The 22509-nt window shown below is 41.8% G+C and overlaps 1 protein-coding gene across 1 annotated transcript in view; it reads left to right on the top strand.

Annotated features, from left to right (window-relative positions):
* LOC106594977 (steroidogenic acute regulatory protein, mitochondrial-like) overlaps window positions 1–22509 on the top strand; it is a 91320-nt gene that overhangs the window by 3572 nt on the left and 65239 nt on the right. The window contains exon 4 of the mRNA XM_045687519.1: window positions 29–181. Coding sequence (XP_045543475.1) covers window positions 29–181 — 153 coding nt within the window. The remainder of the gene's footprint in view (window positions 1–28; window positions 182–22509) is intronic.

Genomic DNA, 22509 nt, shown 5'->3' with positions numbered 1-22509 from the left:
CAACATTTCCTGTAAATGTCTGTCGTAGGAGAATGGGGATGTGATCTACAGTAAAGTGTCTGGGGACAGGAAAGTCTTCAGACTGGAGACTGTGTTAGACGCCACCCCAGAAGAGATACATCACATCCTGTGGAAGGTGGAGGAGATGCACCAGTGGAACCCAAGCATCAAAAACATCAAGGTAAATGGTCCATCATAGTAGGGTAGTTGTTGGTCAATGTGTAATCTTAACACCTCCCCCTTAGGAAATCATTGATCTTCTGTTCTCCTTGGTCTCCATCTATTATGGCATCCTTTAGATTGTTATTCTACATATACACATGTGTTATTATCCAACTGGAATACTATTTATCTGCTAAGTATGTGTATTATGGTCTGTAAACTGGGACATATTTGTAATAAGGTGTTTCTAAAACTATTATTAATGCCATTATTATAATAACTATTATTATTATTTTATTTGTATTACTTTGTTTATTTATTTATTTTTCCTTTTTTATCTGTGATTTTAGGGGTGGGGGGACCGGGAGGCATTAGGAAGGGTGGGAAACAGGAAGGGGGTCGGGGATCAATAGGGAATGTTCTGAAGGATTAGGGGTAAACAAATAAATAAAAAAGCAACGTGACTGTGCAAATTATTTAAAAAAATATATTATGAATAAAAGAAAACAACATCAAGATAAGCACTCATCTAAGCTGACATATGGAATTGTTTTACGATGGGCACACTATGGATCATTCAGCTTTTTTATTTTGAATTTTAGGACCCCTTTAGGTGTAAAAAAATATATAAGAAAATGATTTGAGAAAATACTGAATTTGGCCTTTGCTACTATAAGCACATCGATGGTACTGACTTCAGACGAGTCCCCTGACATTTGTGGGGGTCATAGAGCGTTCCGACGCTACAGCCATTTTCTTGAGAAGACCGATTTTGTGGGGTTGTCTCATGGTTTGACAAACACCGCTCTAGCTCTGCCACCTTCCACCGCAGACGCGGAAGTGCGATATTGGCGGATGCGGTGGATTGAGACGCATTCCATACAAAAAAACAGATACCATATCTCTATCTTAAACTGGAGATTATGATGGGGAATTGTTTATTGTGTTACTTAGATTGACATACCGGTGTGTCAATCGACTATAGGGGTTTAAATAATTCAGTAATCACTTGATAAAAATTAGGTAAGCATAAAACAGTCAACAACTTCAGGACTACAGACCCCCCGGAAATTGTCAGTCTGCCTTCTAGTTGCGAAAGTAAGAACTGCAGAAAATGCACGGTCAAATAGGAGAATAATATATATTTTTATAGATGCATACTGAAACAAGAAACGTGACACAGTGTGTAAATGATAACACATCAGTGCAGGAAATGAATACATTGATTAAAATACTGGAAGTGAATGCTGGAATTAAACAATTAACAATGCAAATGAGCAAAAGCTGTATGCATTAAGGAAATAAACACCTGGCTCAAATAGAAGCCTGTCTCTAATAAGGGCCTGATGTGTTCAGTGAATTAAGCAAATAACCACCCGGGCTATGAATTGAAGTTTTATGGTAGACATGGACCACAGTGTCAACAGTCGATAGTTTTATGGTAGACGTGGACCACACAGTGTCAATAGTCGATAGTGTCGATAGTTTTATGGTAGACGTGGACCATACAGTGTCAATAGTCGATAGTTTTATGGTGGACGTGGACCACACAGTGTCAATAGTCGATAGTTTTATGGTAGACGTGGACCACACAGTGTCAATAGTCGATAGTTGTATGGTAGACGTGGACCACACAGTGTCAATAGTCGATAGTTTTATGGTAGACGTGGACCACACACTGTCAATAGTCGATAGTTTTATGGTAGACGTGGACCACAGTGTCAATAATCAATAGTGTCGATAGTTTTACGGTAGACGTGGACCATACAGTGTCAATAGTCGATAGTTGTATGGTAGATGTGGACCACACAGTGTCAATAGTCGATAGTTTTATGGTAGACGTGGACCATACAGTGTCAATAGTCGATAGTTTTATGGTAGACGTGGACCATACAGTGTCAATAGTCGATAGTATCGATAGTTTTACGGTAGACGTGGACAACACAGTGTCAATAGTCAATAGTTTTATGGTAGACGTGGACCACACACTGTCAATAGTCGACAGTTTTATGGTAGACGTGGACCATACAGTGTCAATAGTCGATAGTTTTATGGTAGACGTGGACCAAACAGTGTCAATAGTCGATAGTTTAATGGTAGACGTGGACCATACAGTGTCAATAGTCGATAGTTTTATGGTAGACGTGGACCACACAGTGTCAATAGTCGATAGTGTCGATAGTTTTTCGGTAGACATGGACCATACAGTGTCAATAGTCGATAGTTTTATGGTAGACGTGGACCATACAGTGTCAATAGTCAATAGTTTTATGGTAGACGTGGACCATACAGTGTCAATAGTCGATAGTTTTATGGTAGACGTGGACCACACAGTGTCGATAGTCGATAGTGTCAATAGTTTTATGGTAGACGTGGACCATACAGTGTCAATAGTCGATAGTTTTATGGTAGACGTGGACCATACAGTGTCAATAGTCGATAGTTTTATGGTAGACGTGGACAATACAGTGTCAAAAGTCGATAGTTTTATGGTAGACGTGGACCATACAGTGTCAATAGTCGATAGTTTTTTGGTAGACGTGGACCATACAGTGTCAATAGTCGATAGTGTCGATAGTTTTATGGTAGACGTGGACCACACAGTGTCAATAGTCGATAGTTTTATGGTAGACGTGGACCACACAGTGTCAATAGTCGATAGTTTTATGGTAGACGTGGACCATACAGTGTCAATAGTCGATAGTGTCGATAGTTTTATGGTAGACGTGGACCATACAGTGTCAATAGTCGATAGTTTTATGGTAGACGTGGACCACACAGTGTCAATAGACGATAGTGTCGATAGTTTTATGGTAGACGTGGACCACACAGTGTCAATAGTCGATAGTTTTATGGTAGACGTGGACCACACAGTGTCAATAGTCAATAGTGTTATGGTAGGCGTGGACCACACAGTGTCGATAGTCGATAGTTTTATGGTAGACGTGGACCATACAGTGTCGATAGTCGATAGTTTTATGGTAGACGTGGACCAAACAGTGTCAATAGTCGATAGTTTTATGGTAGACGTGGATCACAGAGTGTCAATAGTCAATAGTGTTATGGTAGGCGTGGACCACACAGTGTCAATAGTCGATAGTGTCGATAGTCAATAGTGTCGATAGTTTTATGGTAGACGTGGACCACACAGTGTCAATAGTCGATAGTTTTACGGTAGACGTGGACCATACAGTGTCAATAGTCAATAGCTTTATGGTAGGCTTGGACCACACAGTGTCGATAGTCGATAGTGTCGATAGTTTTATGGTAGACGTGGACCACACAGTGTCAATAGTCGATAGTTTTATGGTAGACGTGGACCACACAGTGTCAATAGTCGATAGTTTTATGGTAGACATGGACCATACAGTGTCAATAGTCGATAGTTTTATGGTAGACGTGGACCACACAGTGTCAATAGTCGATAGTTTTATGGTAGACGTGGACCATACAGTGTCAATAGTCGATAGTTTTATGGTAGACGTGGACCACACAGTGTCAATAGTCGATAGTGTCGATAGTTTTATGGTAGACGTGTACCACACAGTGTCAATAGTCGATAGTGTCTAAAGTTTTACGGTAGACGTGGACCACACAGTGTCAATAGTCGATAGTTTTATGGTAGACGTGGACCATACAGTGTCAAAAGTCGATAGTTTTATGGTAGACGTGGACCATACAGTGTCAATAGTCGATAGTTTTATGGTAGACGTGGACCATACAGTGTCAATAGTCGATAGTTTTATGGTAGACGTTGACCATACAGTGTCAATAGTCGATAGTGTCGATAGTTTCATGGTAGACGTGGACCACACAGTGTCAAAAGTCGATAGTTTTACGGTAGACGTGGACCATACAGTGTCAATAGTCGATAGTATCAATATTTTTATGGTAGACGTGGACCATACAGTGTCAAAAGTCGATAGTTTTATGGTAGACGAAGACCATACAGTGTCAATAGTCGATAGTTTTATGGTAGACGTGGACCATACAGTGTCAATAGTTGATAGTGTCGATAGTTTTATGGTAGACGTGGACCACACAGTGTCAACAGTCGATAGTTTTATGGTAGACGTGGACCACACACTGTCAATAGTCAATAGTTTTATGGTAGACGTGGACCACACAGTGTCAATAGTCGATAGTGTCTAAAGTTTTACGGTAGACGTGGACCACACAGTGTCAATAGTCGATAGTTTTATGGTAGACGTGGACCATACAGTGTCAAAAGTCGATAGTTTTATGGTAGACGTGGACCATACAGTGTCAAAAGTCGATAGTTTTATGGTAGACGTGGACCATACAGTGTCAATAGTCGATAGTTTTATGGTAGACGTGGACCATACAGTGTCAATAGTCGATAGTTTTATGGTAGACGTTGACCATACAGTGTCAATAGTCGATAGTTTTATGGTAGACGTGGACCATACAGTGTCAATAGTCGATAGTTTTATGGTAGACGTGGACCACACACTGTCAATAGTCGATAGTTTTATGGTAGACGTGGACCAACAGTGTCAATGGTCGGCCATACAGTGTCAATAGTCGATAGTTTTATGGTAGACGTGGACCATACAGTGTCAATAGTCGAGTATAGTTTTATGGTAGACGTGGACCATACAGTGTCAATAGTCGATAGTTTTATGGTAGACGTGGACCACACACTGTCAATAGTCGATAGTTTTATGGTAGACGTGGACCATACAGTGTCAATAGTCGATAGTTTTATGGTAGACGTGGACCACACAGTGTCAATAGTCGATAGTTTTATGGTAGACGTGGACCACACAGTGTCAATAGTCGATAGTTTTATGGTAGACGTGGACCACACAGTGTCAATAGTCGATAGTTTTATGGTAGACGTGGACCACACAGTGTCAATAGTCGATAGTTTTATGGTAGACGTGGACCACACAGTGTCAATAGTCGATAGTTTTATGGTAGACGTGGACCACACAGTGTCAATAGTCGATAGTTTTATGGTAGACGTGGACCACACAGTGTCAATAGTCGATAGTTTTATGGTAGACGTGGACCACACAGTGTCAATAGTCGATAGTTTTATGGTAGACGTGGACCACACAGTGTCAATATGATAGTCGATAGTTTTACGGTAGACGTGGACCATACAGTGTCAATAGTCGATAGTTTTATGGTAGACGTGGACCACACAGTGTCAATAGTCGATAGTTTTATGGTAGACGTGGACCACACAGTGTCAATAGTCGATAGTTTTATGGTAGACGTGGACCATACAGTGTCAATAGTCGATAGTTTTATGGTAGACGTGGACCATACAGTGTCAATAGTCGATAGTTTTATGGTAGACGTGGACCATACAGTGTCAATAGTCGATAGTTTTATGGTAGACGTGGACCACACAGTGTCAATAGTCGATAGTTTTATGGTAGACGTGGACCATACAGTGTCAATAGTCGATAGTTTTATGGTAGACGTGGACCACACAGTGTCAATAGTCGATAGTTTTATGGTAGACGTGGACCATACAGTGTCAATAGTCGATAGTTTTATGGTAGACGTGGACCACACAGTGTCAATAGTCGATAGTTTTATGGTAGACGTGGACCACACAGTGTCAATAGTCGATAGTTTTATGGTAGACGTGGACCACACAGTGTCAATAGTCGATAGTTTTATGGTAGACGTGGACCATACAGTGTCAATAGTCGATAGTTTTATGGTAGACGTGGACCACACAGTGTCAATAGTCGATAGTTTTATGGTAGACGTGGACCACACAGTGTCAATAGTCGATAGTTTTATGGTAGACGTGGACCATACAGTGTCAATAGTCGATAGTTTTATGGTAGACGTGGACCACACAGTGTCAATAGTCGATAGTTTTATGGTAGACGTGGACCACACAGTGTCAATAGTCGATAGTTTTATGGTAGACGTGGACCATACAGTGTCAATAGTCGATAGTTTTATGGTAGACGTGGACCACACAGTGTCAATAGTCGTATAGTTTTATGGTAGACGTGGACCATACAGTGTCAATAGTCGATAGTTTTATGGTAGACGTGGACCACACAGTGTCAATAGTCGATAGTTTTATGGTAGACGTGGACCATACAGTGTCAATAGTCGATAGTTTTATGGTAGACGTGGACCACACAGTGTCAATAGTCGATAGTTTTATGGTAGACGTGGACCATACAGTGTCAATAGTTGATAGTTTTATGGTAGACGTGGACCACACAGTGTCAATAGTCGATAGTTTTATGGTAGACGTGGACCACACAGTGTCAATAGTCGATAGTTTTATGGTAGACGTGGACCATACAGTGTCAATAGTCGATAGTTTTATGGTAGACGTGGACCACACAGTGTCAATAGTCGATAGTTTAATGGTAGACGTGGACCACACAGTGTCAATAGTCGATAGTTTTATGGTAGACGTGGACCACACAGTGTCAATAGTCGATAGTTTTATGGTAGACGTGGACCACACAGTGTCAATAGTCGAGTTATAGTTTTATGGTAGACGTGGACCACACAGTGTCAATAGTCGATAGTTTTATGGTAGACGTGGACCACACAGTGTCAATAGTCGATAGTTTTATGGTAGACGTGGACCACACAGTGTCAATAGTCGATAGTTTTATGGTAGACGTGGACCACACAGTGTCAATAGTCGATAGTTTTATGGTAGACGTGGACCATACAGTGTCAATAGTCGATAGTTTTATGGTAGACGTGGACCATACAGTGTCAATAGTCGATAGTGTCGATAGTTTTATGGTAGACGTGGACCACACAGTGTCAATAGTCGATAGTTTTATGGTAGACGTGGACCACACAGTGTCAATAGTCGATAGTTTTATGGTAGACGTGGACCACACAGTGTCAATAGTCGATAGTTTTATGGTAGACGTGGACCACACAGTGTCAATAGTCGATAGTTTTATGGTAGACGTGGACCACACAGTGTCAATAGTCGATAGTTTTATGGTAGACGTGGACCACACAGTGTCAATAGTCGATAGTTTTATGGTAGACGTGGACCACACAGTGTCAATAGTCGATAGTTTTATGGTAGACGTGGACCATACAGTGTCAATAGTCGATAGTTTTATGGTAGACGTGGACCACACAGTGTCAATAGTCGATAGTTTTATGGTAGACGTGGACCACACAGTGTCAATAGTCGATAGTTTTATGGTAGACGTGGACCACACAGTGTCAATAGTCGATAGTTTTATGGTAGACGTGGACCACACAGTGTCAATAGTCGATAGTTTTATGGTAGACGTGGACCATACAGTGTCAATAGTCGATAGTTTTATGGTAGACGTGGACCACACAGTGTCAATAGTCGATAGTTTTATGGTAGACGTGGACCACACAGTGTCAATAGTCGATAGTTTTATGGTAGACGTGGACCATACAGTGTCAATAGTCGATAGTTTTATGGTAGACGTGGACCATACAGTGTCAATAGTCGATAGTTTTATGGTAGACGTGGACCATACAGTGTCAATAGTCGATAGTTTTATGGTAGACGTGGACCACACAGTGTCAATAGTCGATAGTGTCGATAGTTTTATGGTAGACGTGGACCACACAGTGTCAATAGTCGATAGTTTTATGGTAGACGTGGACCACACAGTGTCAATAGTCGATAGTTTTATGGTAGACGTGGACCACACAGTGTCAATAGTCGATAGTTTTATGGTAGACGTGGACCACACAGTGTCAATAGTCGATAGTTTTATGGTAGACGTGGACCATACAGTGTCAATAGTCGATAGTTTTATGGTAGACGTGGACCACACAGTGTCAATAGTCGATAGTTTTATGGTAGACGTGGACCACACAGTGTCAATAGTCGATAGTTTTATGGTAGACGTGGACCACACAGTGTCAATAGTCGATAGTTTTATGGTAGACGTGGACCATACAGTGTCAATAGTCGATAGTTTTATGGTAGACGTGGACCATACAGTGTCAATAGTCGATAGTTTTATGGTAGACGTGGACCACACAGTGTCAATAGTCGATAGTTTTATGGTAGACGTGGACCACACAGTGTCAATAGTCGATAGTTTTATGGTAGACGTGGACCATACAGTGTCAATAGTCGATAGTTTTATGGTAGACGTGGACCACACAGTGTCAATAGTCGATAGTTTTATGGTAGACGTGGACCATACAGTGTCAATAGTCGATAGTTTTATGGTAGACGTGGACCACACAGTGTCAATAGTCGATAGTTTTATGGTAGACGTGGACCACACAGTGTCAATAGTCGATAGTTTTATGGTAGACGTGGACCATACAGTGTCAATAGTCGATAGTTTTATGGTAGACGTGGACCACACAGTGTCAATAGTCGATAGTTTTATGGTAGACGTGGACCATACAGTGTCAATAGTCGATAGTTTTATGGTAGACGTGGACCATACAGTGTCAATAGTCGATAGTTTTATGGTAGACGTGGACCACACAGTGTCAATAGTCGATAGTTTTATGGTAGACGTGGACCACACAGTGTCAATAGTCGATAGTTTTATGGTAGACGTGGACCACACAGTGTCAATAGTCGATAGTTTTATGGTAGACGTGGACCATACAGTGTCAATAGGGTCGATAGTTTTATGGTAGACGTGGACCACACAGTGTCAATAGTCGATAGTTTTATGGTAGACGTGGACCACACAGTGTCAATAGTCGATAGTTTTATGGTAGACGTGGACCACACAGTGTCAATAGTCGATAGTTTTATGGTAGACGTGGACCATACAGTGTCAATAGTCGATAGTTTTATGGTAGACGTGGACCATACAGTGTCAATAGTCGATAGTTTTATGGTAGACGTGGACCATACAGTGTCAATAGTCGATAGTTTTATGGTAGACGTGGACCACACAGTGTCAATAGTCGAATAGTTTTATGGTAGACGTGGACCATACAGTGTCAATAGTCGATAGTTTTATGGTAGACGTGGACCATACAGTGTCAATAGTCGATAGTTTTATGGTAGACGTGGACCACACAGTGTCAATAGTCGATAGAATAGTTTTATGGTAGACGTGGACCATACAGTGTCAAAAGTCGATAGTTTTATGGTAGACGTGGACCATACAGTGTCAATAGTCGATAGTTTTATGGTAGACGTGGACCATACAGTGTCAATAGTCGATAGTTTTATGGTAGACGTGGACCACACAGTGTCAATAGTCGATAGTTTTATGGTAGACGTGGACCACACAGTGTCAATAGTCGATAGTTTTATGGTAGACGTGGACCACACAGTGTCAATAGTCGATAGTTTTATGGTAGACGTGGACCACACAGTGTCAATAGTCGATAGTTTTATGGTAGACGTGGACCACACAGTGTCAATAGTCGATAGTTTTATGGTAGACGTGGACCACACAGTGTCAATAGTCGATAGTTTTATGGTAGACGTGGACCACACAGTGTCAATAGTCGATAGTTTTATGGTAGACGTGGACCATACAGTGTCAATAGTCGATAGTTTTATGGTAGACGTGGACCACACAGTGTCAATAGCGAAGTCGATAGTTTTATGGTAGACGTGGACCACACAGTGTCAATAGTCGATAGTTTTATGGTAGACGTGGACCACACAGTGTCAATAGTCGATAGTTTTATGGTAGACGTGGACCACACAGTGTCAATAGTCGATAGTTTTATGGTAGACGTGGACCACACAGTGTCAATAGTCGATAGTTTTATGGTAGACGTGGACCACACAGTGTCAATAGTCGATAGTTTTATGGTAGACGTGGACCACACAGTGTCAATAGTCGATAGTTTTATGGTAGACGTGGACCATACAGTGTCAATAGTCGTGTCGATAGTTTTATGGTAGACGTGGACCACACAGTGTCAATAGTCGATAGTTTTATGGTAGACGTGGACCACACAGTGTCAGATAGTCGATAGTTTTATGGTAGACGTGGACCATACAGTGTCAATAGTCGATAGTTTTATGGTAGACGTGGACCATACAGTGTCAATAGTCGATAGTTTTATGGTAGACGTGGACCATACAGTGTCAATAGTCGATAGTTTTATGGTAGACGTGGACCACACAGTGTCAATAGTCGATAGTTTTATGGTAGACGTGGACCACACAGTGTCAATAGTCGATAGTTTTATGGTAGACGTGGACCATACAGTGTCAATAGTCGATAGTTTTATGGTAGACGTGGACCACACAGTGTCAATAGTCGATAGTATCAATAGTTTTATGGTAGACGTGGACCATACAGTGTCAATAGTCGATAGTTTTATGGTAGACGTGGACCATACAGTGTCAATAGTCGATAGTTTTATGGTAGACGTGGACCATACAGTGTCAATAGTCGAATGTCGATAGTTTTATGGTAGACGTGGACCACACAGTGTCAATAGTCGATAGTTTTATGGTAGACGTGGACCACACAGTGTCAATAGTCGATAGTTTTATGGTAGACGTGGACCACACAGTGTCAATAGTCGATAGTTTTATGGTAGACGTGGACCACAACAGTGTCAATAGTCGATAGTTTTATGGTAGACGTGGACCACACAGTGTCAATAGTCGATAGTTTTATGGTAGACGTGGACCACACAGTGTCAATAGTCGATAGTTTTATGGTAGACGTGGACCACACAGTGTCAATAGTCGATAGTTTTATGGTAGACGTGGACCACACAGTGTCAATAGTCGATAGTTTTATGGTAGACGTGGACCACACAGTGTCAATAGTCGATAGTTTTATGGTAGACGTGGACCACACAGTGTCAATAGTCGATAGTTTTATGGTAGACGTGGACCACACAGTGTCAATAGGAGTCGATAGTTTTATGGTAGACGTGGACCACACAGTGTCAATAGTCGATAGTTTTATGGTAGACGTGGACCACACAGTGTCAATAGTCGATAGTTTTATGGTAGACGTGGACCACACAGTGTCAATAGTCGATAGTTTTATGGTAGACGTGGACCACACAGTGTCAATAGTCGATAGTTTTATGGTAGACGTGGACCACACAGTGTCAATAGTCGATAGTTTTATGGTAGACGTGGACCATACAGTGTCAATAGTCGATAGTTTTATGGTAGACGTGGACCACACAGTGTCAATAGTCGATAGTTTTATGGTAGACGTGGACCACACAGTGTCAATAGGAGTCGATAGTTTTATGGTAGACGTGGACCACACAGTGTCAATAGTCGATAGTTTTATGGTAGACGTGGACCACACAGTGTCAATAGTCGATAGTTTTATGGTAGACGTGGACCATACAGTGTCAATAGTCGATAGTTTTATGGTAGACGTGGACCATACAGTGTCAATAGTCGATAGTTTTATGGTAGACGTGGACCATACAGTGTCAATAGTCGATAGTTTTATGGTAGACGTGGACCACACAGTGTCAATAGTCGATAGTTTTATGGTAGACGTGGACCATACAGTGTCAATAGTCGATAGTTTTATGGTAGACGTGGACCACACAGTGTCAATAGTCGATAGTTTTATGGTAGACGTGGACCATACAGTGTCAATAGTCGATAGTTTTATGGTAGACGTGGACCATACAGTGTCAATAGTCGATAGTTTTATGGTAGACGTGGACCATACAGTGTCAATAGTCGATAGTTTTATGGTAGACGTGGACCATACAGTGTCAATAGTCGATAGTTTTATGGTAGACGTGGACCACACAGTGTCAATAGTCGATAGTTTTATGGTAGACGTGGACCACACAGTGTCAATAGTCGATAGTTTTATGGTAGACGTGGACCATACAGTGTCAATAGTCGATAGTTTTATGGTAGACGTGGACCACACAGTGTCAATAGTCGATAGTTTTATGGTAGACGTGGACCACACAGTGTCAATAGTCGATAGTTTTATGGTAGACGTGGACCACACAGTGTCAATAGTCGATAGTTTTATGGTAGACGTGGACCACACAGTGTCAATAGTCGATAGTTTTATGGTAGACGTGGACCACACAGTGTCAATAGTCGATAGTTTTATGGTAGACGTGGACCACACAGTGTCAATAGTCGATAGTTTTATGGTAGACGTGGACCACACAGTGTCAATAGTCGATAGTTTTATGGTAGACGTGGACCACACAGTGTCAATAGTCGATAGTTTTATGGTAGACGTGGACCACACAGTGTCAATAGTCGATAGTTTTATGGTAGACGTGGACCATACAGTGTCAATAGTCGATAGTTTTATGGTAGACGTGGACCACACAGTGTCAATAGTCGATAGTTTTATGGTAGACGTGGACCACACAGTGTCAATAGTCGATAGTCGATAGTTTTATGGTAGACGTGGACCACACAGTGTCAATAAGTCGATAGTTTTATGGTAGACGTGGACCATACAGTGTCAATAGTCGATAGTTTTATGGTAGACGTGGACCACACAGTGTCAATAGTCGATAGTTTTATGGTAGACGTGGACCACACAGTGTCAATAGTCGATAGTTTTATGGTAGACGTGGACCACACAGTGTCAATAGTCGATAGTTTTATGGTAGACGTGGACCATACAGTGTCAATAGTCGATAGTTTTATGGTAGACGTGGACCACACAGTGTCAATAGTCGATAGTTTTATGGTAGACGTGGACCACACAGTGTCAATAGTCGATAGTTTTATGGTAGACGTGGACCACACAGTGTCAATAGTCGATAGTTTTATGGTAGACGTGGACCACACAGTGTCAATAGTCGATAGTTTTATGGTAGACGTGGACCATACAGTGTCAATAGTCGATAGTTTTATGGTAGACGTGGACCACACACTGTCAATAGTCGATAGTTTTATGGTAGACGTGGACCACACAGTGTCAATAGTCGATAGTTTTATGGTAGACGTGGACCAAACAGTGTCAATAGTCGATAGTTTTATGGTAGACGTGGACCATACAGTGTCAATAGTCGATAGTTTTATGGTAGACGTGGACAATACAGTGTCAATAGTCGATAGTTTTATGGTAGACGTGGACCACACAGTGTCAATAGTCGATAGTTTTATGGTAGACGTGGACCATACAGTGTCAATAGTCGATAGTTTTATGGTAGACGTGGACCACACAGTGTCAATAGTCGATAGTTTTATGGTAGACGTGGACCACACAGTGTCAATAGTCGATAGTTTTATGGTAGACGTGGACCACACAGTGTCAATAGTCGATAGTTTTATGGTAGACGTGGACCACACACTGTCAATAGTCGATAGTTTTATGGTAGACGTGGACCATACAGTGTCAATAGTCGATAGTTTTATGGTAGACGTGGACCACACAGTGTCAATAGTCGATAGTTTTATGGTAGACGTGGACCACACAGTGTCAATAGTCGATAGTTTAATGGTAGACGTGGACCACACAGTGTCAATAGTCGATAGTTTTATGGTAGACGTGGACCATACAGTGTCAATAGTCGATAGTGTCGATAGTTTTATGGTAGACGTGGACCACACAGTGTCAATAGTCGATAGTTTTATGGTAGACGTGGACCACACAGTGTCAATAGTCGATAGTTTTATGGTAGACGTGGACCACACAGTGTCAATAGTCGATAGTTTTATGGTAGACGTGGACCATACAGTGTCAATAGTCGATAGTTTTATGGTAGACGTGGACCACACAGTGTCAATAGTCGATAGTTTTATGGTAGACGTGGACCATACAGTGTCAATAGTCGATAGTTTTATGGTAGACGTGGACCACACAGTGTCAATAGTCGATAGTTTTATGGTAGACGTGGACCATACAGTGTCAATAGTCGATAGTTTTATGGTAGACGTGGACCATACAGTGTCAATAGTCGATAGTTTTATGGTAGACGTGGACCACACAGTGTCAATAGTCGATAGTTTTATGGTAGACGTGGACCACACAGTGTCAATAGTCGATAGTTTTATGGTAGACGTGGACCACACAGTGTCAATAGTCGATAGTTTTATGGTAGACGTGGACCATACAGTGTCAATAGTCGATAGTTTTATGGTAGACGTGGACCATACAGTGTCAATAGTCGATATGAGTTTTATGGTAGACGTGGACCACACAGTGTCAATAGTCGATAGTTTTATGGTAGACGTGGACCACACAGTGTCAATAGTCGATAGTTTTATGGTAGACGTGGACCATACAGTGTCAATAGTCGATAGTTTTATGGTAGACGTGGACCACACAGTGTCAATAGTCGATAGTTTTATGGTAGACGTGGACCACACAGTGTCAATAGTCGATAGTTTTATGGTAGACGTGGACCACACAGTGTCAATAGTCGATAGTTTTATGGTAGACGTGGACCATACAGTGTCAATAGTCGATAGTTTTATGGTAGACGTGGACCACACAGTGTCAATAGTCGATAGTTTTATGGTAGACGTGGACCACACAGTGTCAATAGTCGATAGTTTTATGGTAGACGTGGACCACACAGTGTCAATAGTCGATAGTTTTATGGTAGACGTGGACCATACAGTGTCAATAGTCGATAGTTTTATGGTAGACGTGGACCACACAGTGTCAATAGTCGATAGTTTTATGGTAGACGTGGACCACACAGTGTCAATAGTCGATAGTTTTATGGTAGACGTGGACCACACAGTGTCAATAGTCGATAGTTTTATGGTAGACGTGGACCATACAGTGTCAATAGTCGATAGTTTTATGGTAGACGTGGACCATACAGTGTCAATAGTCGATAGTTTTATGGTAGACGTGGACCACACAGTGTCAATAGTCGATAGTCTATAGTTTTATGGTAGACGTGGACCATACAGTGTCAATAGTCGATAGTTTTATGGTAGACGTGGACCATACAGTGTCAATAGTCGATAGTTTTATGGTAGACGTGGACCATACAGTGTCAATAGTCGATAGTTTTATGGTAGACGTGGACCACACAGTGTCAATAGTCGAGTATCAATAGTTTTATGGTAGACGTGGACCATACAGTGTCAATAGTCGATAGTTTTATGGTAGACGTGGACCATACAGTGTCAATAGTCGATAGTTTTATGGTAGACGTGGACCACACAGTGTCAATAGTCGATAGTTTTATGGTAGACGTGGACCACACAGTGTCAATAGTCGATAGTTTTATGGTAGACGTGGACCACACAGTGTCAATAGTCGATAGTTTTATGGTAGACGTGGACCACACAGTGTCAATAGTCGATAGTTTTATGGTAGACGTGGACCATACAGTGTCAATAGTCGATAGTTTTATGGTAGACGTGGACCACACACTGTCAATAGTGGATAGTTTTATGGTAGACGTGGACCACACAGTGTCAATAGTCGATAGTTTTATGGTAGACGTGGACCACACAGTGTCAATAGTCGATAGTTTTATGGTAGACGTGGACCATACAGTGTCAATAGTCGATAGTTTTATGGTAGACGTGGACCACACAGTGTCAATAAGTCGATAGTTTTATGGTAGACGTGGACCACACAGTGTCAATAGTCGATAGTTTTATGGTAGACGTGGACCACACAGTGTCAATAGTCGATAGTTTTATGGTAGACGTGGACCATACAGTGTCAATAGTCGATAGTTTTATGGTAGACGTGGACCACACAGTGTCAATAGTCGATAGTTTTATGGTAGACGTGGACCACACAGTGTCAATAGTCGATAGTTTTATGGTAGACGTGGACCACACAGTGTCAATAGTCGATAGTTTTATGGTAGACGTGGACCATACAGTGTCAATAGTCGATAGTCGATAGTTTTATGGTAGACGTGGACCACACAGTGTCAATAGTCGATAGTTTTATGGTAGACGTGGACCACACAGTGTCAATAGTCGATAGTTTTATGGTAGACGTGGACCACACAGTGTCAATAGTCGATGGTCGATAGTTTTATGGTAGACGTGGACCACACAGTGTCAATAGTCGATAGTTTTATGGTAGACGTGGACCACACAGTGTCAATAGTCGATAGTTTTATGGTAGACGTGGACCACACAGTGTCAATAGTCGATAGTTTTATGGTAGACGTGGACCACACAGTGTCAATAGTCGATAGTTTTATGGTAGACGTGGACCACACAGTGTCAATAGTCGATAGTTTTATGGTAGACGTGGACCACACAGTGTCAATAGTCGATAGTTTTATGGTAGACGTGGACCACACAGTGTCAATAGTCGATAGTTTTATGGTAGACGTGGACCACACAGTGTCAATAGTCGATAGTTTTATGGTAGACGTGGACCACACAGTGTCAATAGTCGATAGTTTTATGGTAGACGTGGACCACACAGTGTCAATAGTCGATAGTTTTATGGTAGACGTGGACCATACAGTGTCAATAGTCGATAGTTTTATGGTAGACGTGGACCATACAGTGTCAATAGTCGATAGTTTTATGGTAGACGTGGACCACACAGTGTCAATAGTCGATAGTTTTATGGTAGACGTGGACCACACAGTGTCAATAGTCGATAGTTTTATGGTAGACGTGGACCACACAGTGTCAATAGTCGAAGTTCGATAGTTTTATGGTAGACGTGGACCACACAGTGTCAATAGTCGATAGTTTTATGGTAGACGTGGACCACACAGTGTCAATAGTCGATAGTTTTATGGTAGACGTGGACCATACAGTGTCAATAGTCGATAGTTTTATGGTAGACGTGGACCACACAGTGTCAATAGTCGATAGTTTTATGGTAGACGTGGACCACACAGTGTCAATAGTCGATCGATAGTTTTATGGTAGACGTGGACCACACAGTGTCAATAGTCGATAGTTTTATGGTAGACGTGGACCATACAGTGTCAATAGTCGATAGTTTTATGGTAGACGTGGACCACACAGTGTCAATAGTCGATAGTTTTATGGTAGACGTGGACCACACAGTGTCAATAGTCGATAGTTTTATGGTAGACGTGGACCACACAGTGTCAATAGTCGATAGTTTTATGGTAGACGTGGACCATACAGTGTCAATAGTCGATAGTTTTATGGTAGACGTGGACCACACAGTGTCAATAGTCGATAGTTTTATGGTAGACGTGGACCACACAGTGTCAATAGTCGATAGTTTTATGGTAGACGTGGACCACACAGTGTCAATAGTCGATAGTTTTATGGTAGACGTGGACCACACAGTGTCAATAGTCGATAGTTTTATGGTAGACGTGGACCACACAGTGTCAATAGTCGATAGTTTTATGGTAGACGTGGACCACACAGTGTCAATAGTCGATAGTTTTATGGTAGACGTGGACCACACAGTGTCAATAGTCGATAGTTTTATGGTAGACGTGGACCATACAGTGTCAATAGTCGATAGTTTTATGGTAGACGTGGACCACACAGTGTCAATAGTCGATAGTTTTATGGTAGACGTGGACCACACAGTGTCAATAGTCGATAGTTTTATGGTAGACGTGGACCACACAGTGTCAATAGTCGATAGTTTTATGGTAGACGTGGACCATACAGTGTCAATAGTCGATAGTTTTATGGTAGACGTGGACCACACAGTGTCAATAGTCGATAGTTTTATGGTAGACGTGGACCACACAGTGTCAATAGTCGATAAGTTTTATGGTAGACGTGGACCACACAGTGTCAATAGTCGATAGTTTTATGGTAGACGTGGACCACACAGTGTCAATAGTCGATAGTTTTATGGTAGACGTGGACCACACAGTGTCAATAGTCGATAGTTTTATGGTAGACGTGGACCACACAGTGTCAATAGTCGATAGTTTTATGGTAGACGTGGACCATACAGTGTCAATAGTCGATAGTTTTATGGTAGACGTGGACCATACAGTGTCAATAGTCGATAGTTTTATGGTAGACGTGGACCACACAGTGTCAATAGTCGATAGTTTTATGGTAGACGTGGACCACACAGTGTCAATAGTCGATAGTTTTATGGTAGACGTGGACCACACAGTGTCAATAGTCGATAGTTTTATGGTAGACGTGGACCACACAGTGTCAATAGTCGATAGTTTTATGGTAGACGTGGACCACACAGTGTCAATAGTCGATAGTTTTATGGTAGACGTGGACCACACAGTGTCAATAGTCGATAGTTTTATGGTAGACGTGGACCACACAGTGTCAATAGTCGATAGTTTTATGGTAGACGTGGACCATACAGTGTCAATAGTCGATAGTTTTATGGTAGACGTGGACCACACAGTGTCAATAGTCGATAGTTTTATGGTAGACGTGGACCACACAGTGTCAATAGTCGATAGTTTTATGGTAGACGTGGACCACACAGTGTCAATAGTCGATAGTTTTATGGTAGACGTGGACCACACAGTGTCAATAGTCGATAGTTTTATGGTAGACGTGGACCACACAGTGTCAATAGTCGATAGTTTTATGGTAGACGTGGACCACACAGTGTCAATAGTCGATAGTTTTATGGTAGACGTGGACCACACAGTGTCAATAGTCGATAGTTTTATGGTAGACGTGGACCACACAGTGTCAATAGTCGATAGTTTTATGGTAGACGTGGACCACACAGTGTCAATAGTCGATAGTTTTATGGTAGACGTGGACCACACAGTGTCAATAGGTCGATAGTTTTATGGTAGACGTGGACCACACAGTGTCAATAGTCGATAGTTTTATGGTAGACGTGGACCATACAGTGTCAATAGTCGATAGTTTTATGGTAGACGTGGACCACACAGTGTCAATAGTCGATAGTTTTATGGTAGACGTGGACCATACAGTGTCAATAGTCGATAGTTTTATGGTAGACGTGGACCATACAGTGTCAATAGTCGATAGTTTTATGGTAGACGTGGACCATACAGTGTCAATAGTCGATAGTTTTATGGTAGACGTGGACCACACAGTGTCAATAGTCGATAGTTTTATGGTAGACGTGGACCATACAGTGTCAATAGTCGATAGTTTTATGGTAGACGTGGACCATACAGTGTCAATAGTCGATAGTTTTATGGTAGACGTGGACCATACAGTGTCAATAGTCGATAGTTTTATGGTAGACGTGGACCACACAGTGTCAATAGTCGATAGTTTTATGGTAGACGTGGACCACACAGTGTCAATAGTCGATAGTTTTATGGTAGACGTGGACCACACAGTGTCAATAGTCGATAGTTTTATGGTAGACGTGGACCATACAGTGTCAATAGTCGATAGTTTTATGGTAGACGTGGACCACACAGTGTCAATAGTCGATAGTTTTATGGTAGACGTGGACCACACAGTGTCAATAGTCGATAGTTTTATGGTAGACGTGGACCACACAGTGTCAATAGCGTGTCGATAGTTTTATGGTAGACGTGGACCACACAGTGTCAATAGTCGATAGTTTTATGGTAGACGTGGACCACACAGTGTCAATAGTCGATAGTTTTATGGTAGACGTGGACCACACAGTGTCAATAGTCGATAGTTTTATGGTAGACGTGGACCACACAGTGTCAATAGTCGATAGTTTTATGGTAGACGTGGACCATACAGTGTCAATAGTCGATAGTTTTATGGTAGACGTGGACCACACAGTGTCAATAGTCGATAGTTTTATGGTAGACGTGGACCACACAGTGTCAATAGTCGATAGTTTTATGGTAGACGTGGACCACACAGTGTCAATAGTCGATAGTTTTATGGTAGACGTGGACCACACAGTGTCAATAGTCGATAGTTTTATGGTAGACGTGGACCACACAGTGTCAATAGTCGATAGTTTTATGGTAGACGTGGACCATACAGTGTCAATAGTCGATAGTTTTATGGTAGACGTGGACCACACAGTGTCAATAGTCGATAGTTTTATGGTAGACGTGGACCATACAGTGTCAATAGTCGATAGTTTTATGGTAGACGTGGACCACACAGTGTCAATAGTCGATAGCATCAATAGTTTTATGGTAGACGTGGACCATACAGTGTCAATAGTCGATAGTTTTATGGTAGACGTGGACCATACAGTGTCAATAGTCGATAGTTTTATGGTAGACGTGGACCATACAGTGTCAATAGTCGATAGTTTTATGGTAGACGTGGACCATACAGTGTCAATAGTCGATAGTTTTATGGTAGACGTGGACCACACAGTGTCAATAGTCGATAGTTTTATGGTAGACGTGGACCACACAGTGTCAATAGTCGATAGTTTTATGGTAGACGTGGACCACACAGTGTCAATAGTCGATAGTTTTATGGTAGACGTGGACCACACAGTGTCAATAGTCGATAGTTTTATGGTAGACGTGGACCACACAGTGTCAATAGTCGATAGTTTTATGGTAGACGTGGACCACACAGTGTCAATAGTCGATAGTTTTATGGTAGACGTGGACCATACAGTGTCAATAGAGGTCGATAGTTTTATGGTAGACGTGGACCACACAGTGTCAATAGTCGATAGTTTTATGGTAGACGTGGACCACACAGTGTCAATAGTCGATAGTTTTATGGTAGACGTGGACCACACAGTGTCAATAGTCGATAGTTTTATGGTAGACGTGGACCACACAGTGTCAATAGTCGATAGTTTTATGGTAGACGTGGACCACACAGTGTCAATAGTCGATAGTTTTATGGTAGACGTGGACCACACAGTGTCAATAGTCGATAGTTTTATGGTAGACGTGGACCATACAGTGTCAATAGTCGATAGTTTTATGGTAGACGTGGACCACACAGTGTCAATAGTCGATAGTTCGATAGTTTTATGGTAGACGTGGACCACACAGTGTCAATAGTCGATAGTTTTATGGTAGACGTGGACCATACAGTGTCAATAGTCGGATAGTTTTATGGTAGACGTGGACCATACAGTGTCAATAGTCATAGTCGATAGTTTTATGGTAGACGTGGACCACACAGTGTCAATAGTCGATAGTTTTATGGTAGACGTGGACCACACAGTGTCAATAGTCGATAGTTTTATGGTAGACGTGGACCATCCAGTGTCAATAGTCGATAGTTTTATGGTAGACGTGGACCATACAGTGTCAATAGTCGATAGTTTTATGGTAGACGTGGACCACACAGTGTCAATAGTCGATAGTTTTATGGTAGACGTGGACCACACAGTGTCAATAGTCGATAGTTTTATGGTAGACGTGGACCACACAGTGTCAATAGTCGATAGTTTTATGGTAGACGTGGACCACACAGTGTCAATAGTCGATAGTTTTATGGTAGACGTGGACCACACAGTGTCAATAGTCGATAGTTTTATGGTAGACGTGGACCACACAGTGTCAATAGTCGATAGTTTTATGGTAGACGTGGACCACACAGTGTCAATAGTCGATAGTTTTATGGTAGACGTGGACCATACAGTGTCAATAGTCGATAGTTTTATGGTAGACGTGGACCACACAGTGTCAATAGTCGATAGTTTTATGGTAGACGTGGACCACACAGTGTCAATAGTCGATAGTTTTATGGTAGACGTGGACCATACAGTGTCAATAGTCGATAGTTTTATGGTAGACGTGGACCACACAGTGTCAATAGTCGATATGTCGATAGTTTTATGGTAGACGTGGACCATACAGTGTCAATAGTCGATAGTTTTATGGTAGACGTGGACCACACAGTGTCAATAGTCGATAGTTTTATGGTAGACGTGGACCACACAGTGTCAATAGTCGATAGTTTTATGGTAGACGTGGACCACACAGTGTCAATAGTCGATAGTTTTATGGTAGACGTGGACCACACAGTGTCAATAGTCGATAGTTTTATGGTAGACGTGGACCACACAGTGTCAATAGTCGAATAGTTTTATGGTAGACGTGGACCACACAGTGTCAATAGTCGATAGTTTTATGGTAGACGTGGACCACACAGTGTCAATAGTCGATAGTTTTATGGTAGACGTGGACCACACAGTGTCAATAGTCGATAGTTTTATGGTAGACGTGGACCACACAGTGTCAATAGTCGATAGTTTTATGGTAGACGTGGACCACACAGTGTCAATAGTCGATAGTTTTATGGTAGACGTGGACCACACAGTGTCAATAGTCGATAGTTTTATGGTAGACGTGGACCATACAGTGTCAATAGTCGATAGTTTTATGGTAGACGTGGACCATACAGTGTCAATAGTCGATAGTTTTATGGTAGACGTGGACCATACAGTGTCAATAGTCGATAGTTTTATGGTAGACGTGGACCACACAGTGTCAATAGTCGATAGTTTTATGGTAGACGTGGACCACACAGTGTCAATAGTCGATAGTTTTATGGTAGACGTGGACCACACAGTGTCAATAGTCGATAGTTTTATGGTAGACGTGGACCATACAGTGTCAATAGTCGATAGTTTTATGGTAGACGTGGACCAC

Source organism: Salmo salar, chromosome ssa01 (genome assembly GCF_905237065.1).
Source record: "Salmo salar chromosome ssa01, Ssal_v3.1, whole genome shotgun sequence".
Classification (NCBI taxonomy): domain Eukaryota; kingdom Metazoa; phylum Chordata; class Actinopteri; order Salmoniformes; family Salmonidae; genus Salmo; species Salmo salar.
The sequence above is the reverse complement of the archived record's forward strand: the minus strand, read 5'-3'. Positions and strand labels throughout refer to the sequence as shown.